This window comes from Gopherus flavomarginatus, chromosome 3 (genome assembly GCF_025201925.1).
Source record: "Gopherus flavomarginatus isolate rGopFla2 chromosome 3, rGopFla2.mat.asm, whole genome shotgun sequence".
NCBI lineage: Eukaryota > Metazoa > Chordata > Testudines > Testudinidae > Gopherus > Gopherus flavomarginatus.
This window is the reverse complement of record NC_066619.1, coordinates 270,384,978-270,403,811: the sequence shown is the minus strand read 5'-3', so window position 1 is coordinate 270,403,811 and position 18,834 is coordinate 270,384,978. Positions and strand designations below refer to the sequence as shown.

At 43.4% G+C, this 18,834-nt stretch overlaps 1 protein-coding gene across 3 annotated transcripts in view; it reads left to right on the top strand.

The window, feature by feature from the left end:
• UVSSA (UV stimulated scaffold protein A) overlaps positions 1–4,783 on the top strand; it is a 110,676-nt gene extending 105,893 nt beyond the window's left edge. For all 3 annotated transcript variants that reach the window (XM_050947593.1, XM_050947592.1, XM_050947596.1), the window contains one exon: positions 4,384–4,783. In XM_050947593.1, coding sequence (XP_050803550.1) covers positions 4,384–4,477 — 94 coding nt within the window. In that variant the 3' untranslated portion in view covers positions 4,478–4,783. The remainder of the gene's footprint in view (positions 1–4,383) is intronic.
• Positions 4,784–18,834: the final 14,051 nt, after the last annotated feature.

The following is an 18,834-nucleotide window of genomic DNA, read 5'->3' as shown; positions in this document are numbered from 1 at the left end:
CAATTAAAGTACATCTCATGGTGCTCAGCTACCATGGAGATAGTTTGTGTATAAAAACCCAGATAGAACAGAATAACACTAAGACATGACCCTGCAAGATGTTGGGTGCCCTCTGTTGACTGAGTTCAATAAGCACCTTGGAGGACCAGGCCCTGGTTCTACAAACACATCCTGCAGTTTGTCACTTAAGCCCCATTCAAAGAAAGTTGCGAGCCTCAAATATTTACTCATGGATGCAGCACTTCACCCTCCATCAGATTTATCTCACATGAAGAGCACCCCAAGTACATCAGCCTCAGTATGGAGTACACTGGAGATGCCTGCAACTCCTTCGTCCCTTTTTTAGGCTCGGTGTCTCACTTGGGTGTGTCCGTGCCAAAGCCAAATAGAGGCAGAGCTTCTTCGAGACATTTTGGCAAGAGTCACTCACTCACTTCTAGCATTCTTCAGCTAAAAAGGGATCACTGCCTCTGGAGCCTGTGTGAGGTCTGTTGAGGGTGCCCCTGAAGATCTCTGTGGTAGAGCCATCCGTCATTGCCACTCCCAACCATCTGCAAGGGACCTGCTTAGCCTCTTGATATCAGTATCCCTGGAAGTGCAAAAAGATTTACAATCAGTAGCGATGTCTACAGCGCCTACCTCACTGCATCAGAGACCCACAGTACCGTTATCCGCCAAGCTTCCGTAAGGCCAGTGCAATCAAAAGGCAAGCCTCCATTGATATCCCCAGTACTGCCATCTCCAGGTTTGGGCTGCTTATCCCCAAGTCCTATCTGGTTCTGCTCCCCACCCCCACTGTTGTCAAACATTTTGGATTCTTTCTTTTCAAACTCAGAGATGCATTCATCTGTGCCCCATCCAAGGCAGAGGGCATACCTTCCATCAGGTATTTGGAGACCATGGGTCATGCAACAGTTGCAGCACTGGCCTTCCCTTAAAGGGCAATGGTCCAGTCAAGGCTGGGCCTCAGGCCCATTTCAGTGCCTGGTTAACATGATGGAATGGCCAATCTGCTTGCCAGTGTTTTTCCCCAAACCCCATGCTCATAGAGATAAGGAGAAATGTCATTTGTTGGATATGAGAAAGGGCTTTAGCTTTCTTCCTGGAGCATATTAAGTCCTTAAGATCCTCCATGCAGTTGTTTGTTGCAACTGTGGACAGAGCTAAGGGCCAGCCAATTTCCACTCAGAGAATCTCATCCTGTATCTCTTCATGCATTAATTTATGATACCAATAGGCTAATATAACCCCAAGAGATAGAGTATTGACACGTTGCACTAGAGCGCAGGCAACTTCAGCAGCTTTCTTGGAGCAAGTGTTGATTACAGACATTTGTAAAGCATCAATTTGGCCATCAGTGCACACTTTTGCTTCTCATTATGCCATTTCCCATCAGCGCAAGGACCGTTTCGGACGGGTTGTCCTACAATTGCTGTTCAGGTAGACTCTGATCCCACCTCCATGTTTATCTGTCTGTTTGTCACTTGTAGTGGAATGGACACAAATAAGCACCCAGGGAAGAAAAAACTGTTAGCTACCTTTCTGTAACTGTTGTTTTTGGAGATGTTACACATGTCCATTCCACGACCCTCCTTCCTCTCGCTATTGGAGTTTATCCAGTATGAAGGAACTGAGGGGGTCGGGGCAGCTCTGTCCTCTCATACTAGCACACAGTGGTGTGTGGCAACAGAGCTGCCTCAACTGGTTCCACTGAGGGAAAACGTTCTCCAACAACTGTGCATGAGGTGCACGCACACACTCTGAAATGGACACGTGCAACACATCTCGAAGAACAGTTACAGAAAGGTAGGTATGATTGGCTGGACCTCCCTCACCCCCTTCTGGGGTGCCACCTGATGTATTGGGGTCCCACTGAGCCGGCCCGTTCCACCAGTCTGGGCTCCCTCACCCTGTCCTGCATGCATGTACACACACAAGGACACACCCAGCTGTAGAATCACACAGAGTCTGCAATCAGCTCTGTGTAGGACTCAGCTCAGGGAATTGCCCAGCACTCTGGTGCACACACCCTCTGGAGTGTAAACCCAAAGTTCTATCGTCTGGCTCAGTATAGAGATCTATACGGCATAAGCTCATGAAATTCGCTCCCTCCCTCAATGTGTAGGAAGATATGCACAGCTTTCCACCCCACCCCCCATATGAATTGCACAAACTGGATTTTAGAATAAACAAAAAAGCAAATTTATTAACTATAAAAGATAAATTAAGTGATTATAAGGGATAGCAAACAGAACAAAGCAGATTACTGAGCAAATAAAACAAAACGTGCAAACTAAGCTTGATGTGCTAAAGAATACTAGCTACAAATAATAATTTCTCATCCTATCACCCTAAATGTTGTGTTAAGCAGGTTGCAGAATTTCTTTGGAGACAGACAGCTCTTGCTTGCAGCTTAAAACTCCAGGTATATCCTTCACGGGCCAAACACCATTCCCAGACCGGGCTCAGCCCCTGCCGCCTACCCCCCAAGTTTAGTTCCTTTCCTTCCTTCCTTCCTTCCTTCCCGGGCAGGGAGGCAGTGGAGAAGAACCAAGATAACTCACTCCCCATCCTTAAATAAGATTTACATATGGTGGGAATCCTTTGTTTCCTAACTTGACCCCCACCCCAGAGGTGAAAGTAAGCTGTTACGCCCCAGTATGGCATACCAGCAAAAGCCCGTGCACCGTACCGGTGCGGCCCAGCTTCCTCAGGCAGCAGCTAGAGCCCCAGCCCCTTTAAATTGCCGCCAGAGCCCCGCTGCTGGAGCTGGGACAGCAGGGCTCCAGGGGTTATTTAAAGGGCCGGGGCTCCCACTGCCTCTACTGCACCAGGCCCTTTATATAGCCCCTGGAGCCTCGCTGCCGGAGCCCTCAGGTAGCAGTGGCAGCCGGAGGCTCCAGCAATGGTTTAAAGGGCCCAGGGTAGTAGCAGCGGCCGAGCCCAAGCCCTTTAAGCTGCTGCCGGAGCCCCTGGCTACAGCTGCTACCCTGGCAGGGTAGGGGGAGGACACTTACCAATACAGGGCAGGCCGGGGCTGGCTCTGAGCCGCCCCCCTCTCCCCCAATCCCAGAGCCGGCCCCAACCCAGCCCCATACTGGTAAGTCCCTATTTCTACTTTCACCCTTACCCCACCCCCTTTCAGTGGCAAAATATCAGAAGTCCAAAATGATGTCCAGTTCCAGGTGACATGATCACCTGACTCTGCAGTGTCAAAGCAGCAGCTTAGGAAACTTCTCAGGAAGGAGGGAGATTAGTATCTTCAAAGTCCTATTGTCCTTCCTCAAAGGATTCCTACCATATGTAAATTGTCCTTCCATCCAGGCTGTTTGCATACTCTGGTGGGTGTTCTCCAGATGAAAACGAAGTTGTTATTATTACATAGTCAATATTTCTAAAATCAGCTACAGAAATGATACATGAATACAGATTATCCAATCACATTCAGTAAATCATAACCTTTCCAATGATACCTCACATGACCCATCTTGCGTAAAACATATTAGTTATTCCATATTCATATCATAACACTATTTCTATGAAGAATATGGGGCATAGTGTCTCAGTAGGTAACCGTTTATTTACAAGGTATTATCCTCCACTCTCTTTCTAAGGTGCTGTAGTGTTTGTGTGAGTTAAATAGCTGCCATATTCCATCTTAGAAGTGGGATAGGGGAAGGGATGAAGAGATTTCCTTTATGTAGTAGTAAAACATTTGGGGAACCTTTTGAAAGGAAGGTTGCAATAAAGTGTGTCTTTTTAATTGAACAGCAAGCCCTTTAAAAGGCATTTCAAAATAAGATATTCACCTAAGTTTGAGTTTTGGTATTGTAGAGTAAATGTTCTTTTCGTAAGAGAAACTACTCTAAGAAATGTCTTTGCGATAAAACTTCCTGATTCTGCATTGCATAGTCTCTCCCCTTTCTAAAAGCTTACTCTGCAAAATCCCACCTTTGAAATCCTGCAGAAGTGCCGTCCAAGCACAAGTGTGATTGAAAACCAATGAGACTTGTGCCCCTAAGCCATTTAAATGCTTTTGAAAATCCCATCTCAAATGTTTGTCTACCAAGGATGGTGGTGTAATGAGGGTAGAATGTACAACCATTAAACTGAAAGACTTTAATTTGTTTACTCCTGTTAATAAAGCCACTGTTGAATTTAAACTATTTGTATTGTTGCATCTAGTTTAGTTAACATGATAGATTTGTTCTGCCTCATCAGTGCGGTGCTCAGAGGCCTGATTTGTGATTAATTGTACCTCACTCCATTTTTTTTGCTAACATTAATAAACATTTCTCATGACTTTACATATAACATCAACTTAACTGTTAACTTGTTTTCATTCACCTCTTGCTTTTTTTTTCTTTTTTTTTTAATAAACAGAGGGTCCATGAAACGGGTGGTGAAAGCAATGAATCGAATGGACCAGAAGAAGCATGAGAAGTTTGCAAACCAATTTAACTATGCATTGAATTAAGTTGCAAGAAGACAGAGGACCAAAGAGGAGAATTAACAAGACTGCAGCTGTACAAAACATTTCTCAAACACCTTTATATTCAAACTAAATATTGTGCTCTACACTTTTACTGGGGTTATTTTTTAATTAGTGTCAACTTCTTCTGCTAACTTATTAATATTTGATAATGAACATGAATTTTAGTAAAGATGTGTCTGTACATAATTGAATGCACTTAATTTGATAACTGCTTGGAATTTACATTAAATGGAACAAACTTTATGGCTTGTACTTATTCTAATTAAAATGCTCAGATATTTTCCTTTCGTAGTGGACTGATAAAAAATTTTGCATTTCAGTGTCAACAAAAGAGGCTGTTTACAGTTTGCTGTGACTGGATCCTGCCTTCAGCCAGGATTTCTCCTAAGCAATTAGATTTGTGCAAGAGATCACTGTACAATGTATTGCTCAACCTATGGCTCTTGAGCCTGGTCTGAACTCAAAAGGTTTACCATTCTAAGCACCATCCTGCCCCTAGAATGCCTGTAAAAATGCTATCCCCATGTACGAAAGGATTCCAAACAGTTTTCATGCATTTAGAAACCAATGGGATGAGACTTGCTTTCAACAGGTCTAAGAACCACTTCAGTCTGAATAGTTTTAGTACCAATGTGGAGTTGCTGAAGTAGCTCAGTTAGTCCTCCTCCTATCATCCCACAGTGCATCTGTGGCCTTTTCAGATGTTCCTGACCCACTGCTTCCGGGAGTTCTGCCACAAACTGTAGGATAGGTACCCAGAATGCATTGAAGTTGAAATGGTTTAGAAGAGTTCTAATGTGGAGCAAAAGTATGAGGGTTTTTAAAGTGATTCTGCAGGGCTAGTCTGAAAGCGGTGAATTGCTTGTGCTTAAACAGTCTGTCCAACCACTTCATTCTGTCAGATGGAAATGGAGTTCACGTGTCTGATGGGCACTTTACGTGCTATGGCTGAATCTCAAGCAGGGTGAATGTACCATTAATCCAGCATTGAACACAAGGCTGCAAGGTCGGGGGATGAAGTACTGAGCGAGTGAGGAAGGAGGGAAGGATGTGAAGTTTAAAGTTGTATTTTCATGGGTACTACATAAGAGTTTTTGATAAAATACTGAATCCGAATTGTTTCTCCTGCTCTGAATAGTGTTCGCTTAGCCTGCTCTCCCGTTTCAGGTGCTTTTCGAAGTATTAAAGAAATTAAAAATCTTCAGTGTAGCTACTGACCAGATCTGACAATAGCTAATTTACAACTGTGGCACATACATATCTTGACATGTGCAAGCACTGCTTGGAAAGCAGTTAATACTGAATCTTGATCATTTATCTTGCAGTGGTTTGCAGCTTGGGAGACTTCCCTTTTTCTCTGTGGTACAAGTATTTAGAAGCTGTAGTTTCAAATCACAACTAAAGTTCCAGATATTTCATTGGGAAGTTGGAACCTCTAAGGCCTTGACTACACTAGGAAATAATTTTGTCAGTGAGGCCAGCTGACTTGGCAATGAATGCAATTTAACTGTAAGCATAGACAAGAACAAATTATGATCAACACTGGATCAGTTGAATCATAGGTTATCAGGGTTGGAAGGGACCTCAGGAAGTCATCTAGTCCAAACCCCTGCTCAAAGCAGGACCAATCCCCAACTAAATCATCCCAGCTAGGGTTTTGTCAAGCCTGACCTTAAAAACCTCTAAGGAAGGAGATTCAATCACCTCCCTAGGAAAACCATTCCAATGCTTCACCACCCTTCTAGTGAAAGAGTGTTTCCTAATATCCAACCTAAACCTCCCCCATGCAACTTGAGACCATTACTCCTTGTTCTGTCATCTGGTACCACTTGCCCAGTTAGACAGGCAGAACTGTAGGGTCTCAATGCATGCATAAGACAATGGTGTAGAGAGGAGGGTTTTAAAGAACTGAGGAACCTCTAGGGAAAGGAGGAGCCTATACAGGAAGGATGAGCTCCACCTAAACCAAAACAACCAGAGTGCTGACATGTAAAATTTAAAAGATCATAGAGGAATTTTTAAACTATCCACTGCAGGAAAGACAACAGGTGTGGAAGAGAACATGGTTGGATCAGACATATCCCATAGGGGAGGCTCTATTAAGAGGGATTCTCTATATCCTAGTGAAGAGGGGACAATATAAGTTGATCAAGTGAAGGAATGGAAGAGAAAGTCAAATGAAAAATGTCCCATTCAATTATATCACCTGAAGGCAGAGAGTAAAATAAGGACAAATTGTGTAAGTGCTTGTATACAAATGCTAGAAGTCTAAATACTAAGATGAGTGAACCTGAGTGCCTGGTATTAAATGAGGATAGTGATATAATAGGAATCACAGAAACTTGGTGGAATGACAACAGTCAATGGGACATGGTTAATACTAGGGTACAAAATATATAGGAATGATAGAGTAGGTCTTGCAGATGGCGGAGTGGCACTATATGAAAGAAAGCATAGAGTCAAATATAGTAAAAATCTTAAGTGAATCAAATTGTACCATTGAAATTCCATGCTTGAATAATAAGAGTATAGCAGTAGAAATATACCACCAACCATTTGATCAAGATGGTGATGGTAATTGTGAAATATTCATGGAGATTAGAAAAACCTCTTTCCCACCCCAGAGTAAACATGAAAACATCTGTTCTCACTCCTGCACAGACTTTGGACTTCAACAGAGCGTCCTTCAATTCCATCGCAGCAAGGATTTATTTGCCAAGAGACTTGTTTCAAACTGTGAATGTTATCGTAGACCAGATCATAACCAACACCAGAAGGCTTCTCAGACCTCTCTTTCTCTTGCTTAGGCCATCTGGCCTCATGCACTTACATCACGCCTTTTGCAAGACTATACCTTTGTTCCCAGAAGTGTAGCTTCAAACTGTATATTTGCCAAACCAATGTCCATGAGCACCATAGTGACTGTTTACACCAAAGTGATATTGTCACTGTCATGGTGGAAGAACCCCTGTCAGGTTTTTGTCAGTGTTTCCTTCCTTGCCCCCATAGTAGACAGGCCAATCACTACTGATGCATCCCAGGTGGGGAGCTTACTTGGACATCTCAAGAGTCCAGGATGCATCAATATTCTAGAGTTATGATGTGTTTAAAGAGCTTGCAAAACCTTTCTTCTGTTCATTCATGGTCACCGTGCCCTCCTAATGTCAGGCAACATCATGATACTCTTTTATGTCAACAAACGGAGGAGCGGGATCTGCCTCCTGGGTGCAGAAGTGGTCAGTCTGAGAAACTGGTGCATTGGCAACCAGATTACCCTGTCAGCTGTCTACCTCCCAGGAACCCAGAATGTGCTAGCAGAGTCTCTCAGCAGACACTTTGCAGCTGATCATGAGTGGGAATTTCATGAGACTGTGGTAAACACTATCTTTGCTTTATGTGGGACCCCCATCAGGGACCTCTTAGTCTCCCAAACAAACAGGAAGTGCACATATACTATTCCAGAGGAGTCCTGGGTCACCACTCACATTGCAGTGCTCTCCGTCCATGGTTAGATCCTCTGACCTATGCCTTCTTTCCACTACCACTCCTGCCTCGAGTTTTGCACAAGATTCCACAGGACAGGGCATGCTTCATTCTGATTGCTCCAAGAGTTCTGAAGGAACTCTTAATATGAAATTGCAGAACTATTAACTGTAGTTTGTGACCGATTGCTGAAACAAGCCCCAGTACCTGATGACTGGAAGGTACTAATGTAATGCCAATTTTTTAAAAAGGGCTTCAGAGGCAATCCTGGTAATTATAGGCCAGTACCAGGCAAATAGGTGGAAAAACTATAGTAAAGAACAGAACTGAGACACAGATAAACATGATTTGTTGGGGAAGGCTACTCAGGTTTTGTGAAGAAAAGTCATTCATCACCAGTCAATTAGAATTCTTTGAGGGCGTCAGCAAGCATGTGGATAAAGGTGATCCAGTGGATATAGTGTACTTGGACTTTGACAAGGTCCCTCATACCAAAGGCTCTTAAACAAACTAAATAGTCATGGGATAACAGGGATGGTCCTCTAATAGATGAGTAACTGGTTAAAAGATAGAATAACCAGTAAGTGTTCACAATGGAGAGAGAAATGGTAGGATCCCACAAGGATCTGTACTGGGACCTGTGTTCTTCAATATATTCATTAATGAGCTGGAAAACAGAGTGAACAAAGAAGTGGCAAAGTTTGCAGATGATACAAAATTATCAAGATATTTAAGTCCAAAGCAGACTGAAGAGTTTCAAAGGGTTCTCACAAAACTGGGTGACTGCGCAACAAAATGGCAGATGAAATTCACCATTGGTAAGTGCAAAGTAATGCACATGGAAAAAAATAATCCCAGCTATACATATAAAATGATAAATTAGCTGTTAAAGTGGTAAATTAGCTGTTACCACCCTAGAAAGATCTTAGAATCACTATGTATTATTCTCTGAAAATTTCAGCTCAATGCACAGCAACAGTCAAAAAGGCTAACAATGTTAGGAACAGTTGTAATAACAGGGCTACAAATTTACCCTAATTTTAAGATCAGTTGTAAAAAGCATATGAAAGTTCATAACATTTGTACTATAGATTATTGTAACATTTTAATAGAAAGTAAGTCAAGTTGCTTTCAACAATGAGTATTATAAACAGGTGCAAAAGAACCAGGAAGAGAAACTCAAATTAGTCCAAACAAAAAGGCCACACTGATATAATTCAAGGACTATGTTGAAGTCATGCTTGATAAAAACAGAAGACGTGGAACTGGAAATTAATGAACCAAAAATGCTATGTCAAATATTAGAACAAATTGTTGGAGAAAATGATAATGAGATGGGCTATTTTGCCCATGATTCCTTTTGTGGGTCCTTAAGGAAAGAACAGATGGAGAGGAAGGACACATGGACGCTACTGAAGCAAGCGTCACCATCGCAGCTGCCACTCACGCTGTCCTGATGGATGTCCTGACCAGACTGGGCCAGATAGAGGGACTTGGATGACATTATACATCTACCAGCTCTAGCTGAATCCCAAGCACCAACTGGGATGAAAGGAGGTTGTTCTTGAACAACAACTCCTCCAGTCCATCTCAGCTAACTTATCTTTCCCTCCAAAAGGACGGTTATTACTAAGAGACTGTCAAACAAAGGGGGTGTTTCCTTTTAAAAACTTTCCACATAAAGGAAAAAGGAACAAGGAACAATGTTAAAATGAAAGCCTTATTTAATACTTTACATTTCAAATTCTTTAACTTTTTCCTTGTCCTTATCTTTTATTAAAGATTTAAGGGATTTTTAATGTTGTGTTTGCCATGATAGTAAGGCTAAAGTGTCTGTATAACCCAGGGCCGCCCAGAGGATTCAGGGAGCCTCCCGCCGAATTGCCACCAAAGACCCGGCACTTCAGTGGCGGGTCCCGGGGCGGAAGGACCCCCCGCCGTAGGTCTTTGGGGCACTTCGGCGGCAGGTCCATGGTACACCCGCACCGTGAATACTGTGTCCAGTTCTGGTTGCCACAACTCAAAAAGGATACAGTGGAACTAGAAAAGGTTCAGAGAAGGGCAACAAAGATGATCAAGGGAATAGAACAGCTTCCCTACGAGGAGAGACTAAAAAGATTAGGACTGTTCATCTTACAATAAAGATGGCTAAGGGAGGATATGATAGCCATCTATCAAATCACAAATGGTGAGGAAAAAGTGAATAAAGAAGAGTTATTTACCCTTCCCCTTAATACAGAAAAAAGGGTCACCTGATAAAATTAATAGGCAGAAGATTTAATACAAACAAGCGGAAGTACTTTTTTACACAGCATACAATTAACCTGTGGAACTCCTGTCCATAGGAAGCTATAATTGCCAAAAGTATAATGGTTCAAAACAGAATTACATCAGTTTATGGAGGCTAGATCCATAAATGGCTATTGGCCAAGATGATCAGGGATGCAACTCTGTGCTTGGGGCAACCCTAAACCTCTGACTGCCAGAAGCCAGAAGGAAAAGATAGCTGGATCACTTCAACTGCACTGTTCTGTCCACTCCCCCTAAAGTGCTGGTACTGTCCACTGTTGGAGACAGGATACTGGGCTAGATAGATCATTGGTCTGACCCAGTATGGCAGTTCTTATGTTCACTGCCATCTCCATTCTGAAGTTGGATTTCACCACTTCCACATGGGATCTATTTTGATGTTTTGCCTTGTAAGCTAGAGAATCCTGATGGGTTTCAGAAAGCTCTATAAAAATACACTCCACTATAAAATGCCTTTGCACCAGCCCAGACATCTCTGAACATTGCCATGCATTTCCCCCTCATTCATCGTATTCTGCCTGTGTATTTAGGAACACATTTCTCCCCTGCCAGGTTAATCCATCATCCCCTAACCTCAGACTATTTTACTATGAAGAGAATTCATGGACCCAGCACATACACACCAGATTTCAAGATCATGTGCATCTGTAACCATCCTCTCTGATTTTATCTGTCAGAGTTTTATACCAGCACCTATCATTGGAGTATCAGAGTGCCACCCACTAATTAGCTTGGCCAAGCCAGGGCCCAAGCAGATTTCACAAAGCCTTCTATTCATCTCCCTTTCCTGGGTTTGGGGGCTGTTTTAGGAATAGATTTTGAAGGAAGGATACTATCAGCCAGAGTTTTCTCTCTGGCTGTTGCTTACGTGTTCTCCTCACTCTTGCTTCAGTAGAAGACCTTTAGGGGAGCAAACAGAAGGAATCTTCCAGAAGCAGCCAATCTACTCCTCAGACCTGTCAGTTCTCTCTTGTCTCAGCTATCAACTCCCTTTCCCCCAATGTCAGTGATTTACCACCAAGACTTCACTCTTCAATCAAATACTTCCTGTTGCCGAATCCTCCCCCCTTCCTCCTCCTCCCTGGCTCCCTCTTATTAGTTACTGAAAAAAAAAACAGCTTTAATCACTGTGTAATAGTACCACCTTTTTTAGCCAAACTTTCCAGGGCGTTTTATATGCCTATTGCTTCTTAAATGGAACACACTCAAAGAATCCCTGTGCTGTATACAGCTCTCTAACCTAGCCAGCCTCTGTTTCTGTGAGCTATCGTACAACTCTTCTTATTTCTGCCTGCCCCTTATAATCTAAGCAGTATCTGCAGTATTACCTGTATATCCCTCCCTCGCCCCAGTCAAATTTGAAAATCAGGAGAAACTTAATAATTGACCAAGAGGCTCAATTTATTTCCCCAGTCATCTCTGCAATTCCTCCCCAGCCCCACTTCTAGAAGAAATGTTTTTAAAATCTTTAAAGGAGGAGTACCAAATGGACTTAGGCATTAATCTGGAAATGTGGACATATTTATATAGGTCCCTGACCCTGCAAACACTTTAAGTAACTTTAAGATCAATGGAGTTCTTCACATGTGTAGGTGTTTACAATACTGGGGCCACAGAGAGCCAGTCATTGGCAGGGTAACTCCACTCATGGCAGTGGTATTATGTTAGGGGTGATTTGGCCCATTGGGTTTATAACTAACTAAAAATTGTACTGCCAAATATCCCTGTTCATGAATCTTCCTTGCTAGATTAAAAGAAACGGTTGGTTAGTTGTTCATCCACTTTCAATAGCTAAAACATTCAAGCTGATCAACTTAGAAAGGAGCTGTGGGCTCCATTTGAGGATTCCACAGGCTTTTTTGTTTTAAGCCCTTGACTATGCTTTGGTCGTTTCCATGTTAACAGTAAAGAAGGGAATAAACCCCAGTAACAGAGCCAGCCTATCACATACCCCACATAATCTAACAAAAAGCAAACAGCATAGTAGGGAACTGGATATGTACAATTGCAAGTAACTGGAAACATAAGTTATGCATGTACCATACCAAAACAGAAGAGTAGCTGTAATAAAGGCTGAGTGTTTTGCCCTCCTGGAAGGATGTGGTGGCTATTGAGCAAGGAACAGATATGCCTAGTCAGCTGTGCTGTTTTAACTGCAGTGTAAGGAGAATTGATGCCATCTGTATCTTTTCTCTAATGATTCTCACCTGAACATGCAACTTGCTCCTGGAGAGTGACTTCTAGAATGCAAAGATACCAGCCATGAGTTTTCTGCTGCTGCCTGGGTTCTGAAGGAAGTGCTTGGCAGAGGGTGAGGTTAGAAAACTGATCATTTTCACTGTTCACTTTTGTGGGTTTGAAATAGAGTGAAATAAAGGAAAATGTATAGGACTGATCCGCACTGTGCCAGAACAGTCTTTGGGATGAGTGTTTGCTAGGGCTGTGCAATATGAACATGAAAGGTCAAAGTGTGGGGTTAGCTTTTTACTAAGCATAAATAGCTGAAAGAAAATATATCCCTGTACTTTATTTTCCAATAGTTTTCTCTTGGGAAAGAGGTGCACGATTGCTTTCCAGTGTCCCTATTTCTAACCTTTGGAAACTCATGATCAAAGGATGATGACCATGCAGTTTAAGGTGTCATCTAAACTTCAGACTAGCTTGACACAACCTGCTAGGAGGGAGGCTGAGTCCCCAACCCTGGGTTTGCAAGGAAAGCAGCATTTTGCGTTTGCTCAAAGGCAGAGACAAACTGGGGGTGGGGGAAGGGGAGAATGGGAATGGTTGAGAGCTACTGCAAACCATGCAGGCAAAGATGCTATAAACAAGGTGAACCTGGCACCTGTGAGATGTGTGGCTGAAAGCTATCCTCCTTCAGGCTGGGCACTTTTAAAAACTACTGACCCAAAATGTCAGGGGCCATATTCATCCCAGGCTGCAAACTCAGAGAATTCAGTGTTTTTACAACTGCAGCTAGTTGTGGCCTTAGCAATCTGGTCCTGCCTGTAGCTTTCAATCAGGAAGTTGTAACCCCTCAAGTTTCTTAGTTGTGATCTCTAGAAGTACATTTTTTTTGCCCTGTGAGCCACTTTGGGCCCCTGTCCTGCAAGGGGCTCTGTAAGAACATGGGATCATACTCCAAACTTCTCCATGTAGCATCAGGGCACTAGTGGGTTACCATAAATAGCGACCAAGAAGGAGAACTTCTCTTATTAGGAGGAAAAATACATTTTCCATTTAATAGAATGCTAAGTGGCTGATAAGCATGCTATGGACAAGGCCCTGACACTCGGCATTATTGTCAAATCAGCCCCATAGCAGAAAGAAGTGCTGAATCTCAGGAATCCCTCCTGAAACTAGTTGAGTAGCAGACAGCATAACGTAAGGAGCTGCTCCCAGCTGGGATTGAGGGTGTAGCCAGGCAGGGTCTGTCCTCATACAAACACAGCTGTGCACACAACATAGCTTAGACACAACTGCACTTGCAGCTCACCCACTGCATCCAAATACATTCACAGAGCTACACTGGGAGGTGATATAAATGAGAGTGTAAGTTATGCAATGGCAAAGGAGAGGAAGAATTGGTAGGGGGACGTAGAAGTGGGTGGCAACCTAGGCAGCCATGACCATGAGATGGTCGAGTTCAGGATCCTAACACAAAGAAGAAAGGAGAGCAACAAAATATGGACCCTGGACTTTGGAAAAACAGACTTTAACTCCCTCAGGGAACTGATGAGCAGGATCCCCTGGGAGGCTAATATGATGGGGAAAGGAGTCCAGGAGACCTGGCTGTATTTTAAAGAAGCCTTATTGAGGGTGCAGGAACAAACCACCCTGATGTGCAGAAAGAATAGCAAATAAGGCAGGTGACCAGCTTGGCTTAACAGAGAAATCTTCAATGAGTTTATACACAAAAAGGAAGCTTACAAGAAGTGGAAGCTTCAACAGATGACTAGAGAGGAGTATAAAAAATATTGTGCGAGCCTGCAGGGGTGTAATCAGGAAGGCCAAAGCACAACTGGAGTTGCAGCTAGCAAGGGATGTGAAGGTAACAAGAAGGGTTTCTATAGGTATGTTAGCAACAAGAAGGAGATCAGGGAAAGTGTGGGACCCCTACTGAATGGGGGAGGCAACCTAGTGACAGATAATGTGAAAAAAGCTGAAGTACTCCGTGTTTTTTTATGCCTCCATCTCCACAGACAAGGTCAGCTCCCAAACAGCTGCACTGGGCAGCACAATATGGGGAGGAGGTGATCAGCCCTCTGTGGTGAAACAGGTTAAGGACTATTTAGAAAAGCTGGATATGCACAAGTCCATGGGGCCGGATATGCTGCATCTGAGGTTGTTGAGGAAGTTGGCTGATGTGATTGCAGAGCCATTGGCCATTATCTTCAAAAACTCGTGGTGATTGGGGGAGGTCCCGGATGACTGGAAAAAGGCTAATGCAGTGCCCATCTTTAAAAAAGGAAAGAAGAAGAATCCAGGGAACTACAGGCCAGTCAGCCTCACCTCACTCCCTGGAAAAATCATGGAGCAGGTCCTCAAGGAATCAATTTTGAAGCACTTGGAGGATACGAAGGTGATCAGGAACAATCAACATGGATTCACCAAGGGTAAGTCATGCCTGACCAACCTGATTGCCTTCTATGATGGGATAACTGGCTCTGTGAATATGGGGAAAGTGGTGGACGTGATATATCTTGACTTAAGCAAAGCTTTTGATACATCTCCCACAGTATTCTTGCCAGCAAGTTAAAGAAGTATGGGCTGGATGAATGATAGAAAGCTGGCTAGATCGTCGGGCTCAGTGCCTAGTGATCGATGGCTTGATGCCTAGTTGGCAGCTGGTATCAAGCAGAGTCCCCCAGAGGTTGGTCCTGAGGCCGGTTTTGTTCAATACCTTCATTAATGATCCGGATGATGGGATGGATTGCACCCTCAGCAAGTCTGCAAATGACACTAAGCTGGAGGGGAGAGAGAGATACTCTGGAGGGCAGGGTTAGGGTCCAGAGTGACCTATACAAATTGGAGGATTGAGCCAAAAGAAATCTGATGAGGTTCAACAAGGACAAGTGCATAGTCCTGCACTTAGGATGGAAGAATCCCATGCACCGCTACAGGCTGGGAACCAACTGGCTAAGCAGCAGTTCTGCAGAAAAGGACCTGGGGAACACAGTGGACGAGAAGCTGGATATGAGTCAGCAGTGTGCTTTTGTTGCCAAGAAGGCTAACGGCATATTGGGCTGCATTAGTAGGAGCACTGTGAGCAGATCAAGGGAAGTGATTATTCCCCTCTATTCAGCACTGGTGAGGCCACATCTGGAGTATTGTATTCAGTTTTGGTCCACTCACTGCAGAAAGGATGTGAACAAATTGGAGAGAGTCCAGCGGAGGGCAACGAAATTATTAGAGGGCTGGGGCACATGACTTATGAGGAGAGGCTGAGGAACTGGGGTTATTTAGTCTGTAGAAGAGAAAAGTGAGGGGGAATTTGATAGCAGCCTTCAACTACTGGAAAGAGGGTTCCTAAGAGGATGGAGCTTGGCTGTTCTCAGTGGTGACAGATGACAGAACAAGGAGCAATGGTTTCAAGTTGCAGTGGAGCATGTCTAGGTTGGCTATTAGGAAATACTATTTCACTAGGATGGTGATGAAGCCCTGGAATGGGTTACCTAGGGAGGTGGTGGAATCTCCATCCTTAGAGGTTTTTAAAGCCTGGCTTGATAAAGCCCTGACTGGGATGACTTAGTTGGGTTTGGTCCTGCTTTGAGCAGGGAGTTGGACTAGTTGACCTCTTGAGGTCTCTTCCAACCCTAATCTTCTATGATTCCATGAAGATGGGATGCCACAGGAGTGTTTAGGTAGCGTGGTGATAGATGCCTTAAAAACCTAAGGGCTGGATTTAGAGTTGAACTGCACAGAGGAGTAAGTGACTGCTAAAGCAGAATCCCCTAACTTACCCTTCTCACCAGCATTTAACCTACACCCTTGTTTCTATCACCTGTCAACTTCTCACAGTCTACATGCCACCAGTTGGTCATCTAACTAGAGAGCATCATGGGGCATAACTCTCAGGAAGGGGCCAAGGAGGACCCAGTGGTTCTAAGAACATAAGAATGACCATACTGGGTCAGGCCAATGGTCCATTTAGACCAGTATCCTGTCTTCTGACAGAGGCCAGTGCCTGATGCTTCAAAAGAAGCGAACAGAATAGAGCAATCATCAAGTGATATATCCACTGTCATCCAGTCCCAGTATTTGGCAGTCAGAGGCCTAGGGACACCCAGAGTATGGCGTTGCATCCCTGACCATCTTGCCTTACAGCCATTGCTGGACCTATCCTCCATAAACTAATCTCATTCTTTTTTGAATCCAGTTATAGTTTTGGTCCTCACAACATCCCTTGGCAACAAGTTCCGGATTGATTGTGAGTTGTGTGAAGAAATACTTCCTTTTACTTGTTTTAAACCAAATGCCTATTATTTTCATTGAGTGATCCCTGGTTCTTGTATTATGTGAAGGGGGCAAATAACACTTCCATGCTCTCCACATCATTCATGATTTTATAGATCTTTGGGTTGCCCAAAGAGGAACTCAGTTCTTTTGTTTGAAATTTCCTCAGTTACAATTCACTGAAGATGGGGTTAGGAAAAAGGTAGCCAGGGGCCTTTGTTCTTCCCTTTTGTAGCTTGACCCTTTTTGCTGAGAAAATCCTGGCTGTGTCATGGGTCAGGCAGTTCCATGGCATATGTGTGCTTTGCCATCAGTCCTTCATATGAATTGCAAATTTTGCTGGCACCTCCTGCGTACATGCCATTTGAGGTGGCTTTGGGAATGATATGCAGAGGTCCATGTTTACAGTTCTTTTGTTATCCCTGAAGAGCTAACCTGTGAGCATTTCTCAGACTTGCATGTTTGAATTACGAACATATAGCAAAATGTCATAACTCCACCCACAATGTTGATCTGCACATTATGGCAAGATAATAATAGTCAGCAGATTATAACTTTTCCAGTGATACCTCAGAAGGCATACTTTGTGCAAGAGTTATCAAAATTTTGTTACAGTGGTGACCGTATTAGTGTAGATGGTCACCTTTTCCTTTAGACAGCATTGCACCTCCTTCCACATGGGAAGGACAGGACCTGTGCACCTCTCCCCACACATCTGGGGAGCACAATCTGGCTCCCACCTGCTCCGTCTCTCTCCACTCATGTGAATCTACTTCAAGAGCGCAGCTGGTTGGAATCCTCCTTTGCAGTTCTGAGGACTGAGCCCTTTAATGCACTGAGCATTACCCCAAAGCCCCTACTTGGAGCAATAGTGCTTTTTTGCATTAGCACTTACAATCCGGACTCCTGGAGTCCAGGGGTTAAGGAAAAAGCTTATTAAAAGTGTTTAAATGTGGCGCTAATTAACGTAGCCATAACAAGCAGCTTTAGGTGTCTGGTTACTTCTGAAGGGATTGTTGAATAACTATTTCTGCCAGCATTCCAATTTGCATAATGACAATGTGTTGGCATTGCCTCTACCATTAATTTGCTTTATTTATAATGCCATTATGGAGCTCTCTTATCCCTATGCGCTATAAAAGGTATATGGAAAATATGATGAATGATGCTGCATGTTTGGAAATTGTTTAGGATATCTTGGGTTTTGTTTTTAATATTTTTGCCATTAGCTACAACAGCCCCAAGAGAAGCATCTGTTACAGGCAGTTAGAAGGGCTGAGACCAGACACTGCTTTACAGTGTGCATGAATCTTTATTTTACGGGGAGGGGAGGCAGGAGGAAAATGGGAGGGTGATCATCTGTGGTATTGAGCCTCCTTGACTCTTAAAAAGCACTCAGCACCTCACAGGATTGTGCCTAAAGCAAAAGACTAATCTGGTATGTCACTCAAACACTTAACTCTGGATGGTGGTGATGGTCTCCTATAGAACTTTTCATCTGTGAATCTCAAAGCTTTACAGAAGTGGGCAAATATCTTTATTCCCATTAAACAGATGGGGAAGCTGAGTCACGGAATGGATGAATGATTTGTCTAAGCTCTCACAGAACGGCAATGGCCATGCCATTAGTATTTCAATACCTGATTCTCCTCTCTCACTGGATATACACTCATGAAATTCTCCTTACTTCAATAGAGTTGGCTCCTGATTTATACCAGTCTACATAAGAAGAGAGACATATCCCAAATCTGGCCTCTGCCAGTCATGCCTCAGGAGATGCTAGGAATGGAAACTGAACCAGATGTTTCATTTGCTTCCTGTTGTTTTCTAGATCTTACCTGAATGACATTCCAAGCTGTCTTCTGCATGGGAGTGACAGAAAGATATTTGCTCATAGGTTACATTAATTTGTAAGTTTCCTGGGGCATACACTTTTTTTTAAAAAAAACTAAAACTTGCATTCACAGAATCCTTTTGCATTATTTACACTAAACAGAAGGACACTGCTTCCTTCAGACCCATTTTATCTAGCCCTGGCTTCACACAGTGTGTGCTCAGCCTGTGGGAAGCGCTGCTGCTGGAGGTCATAGATT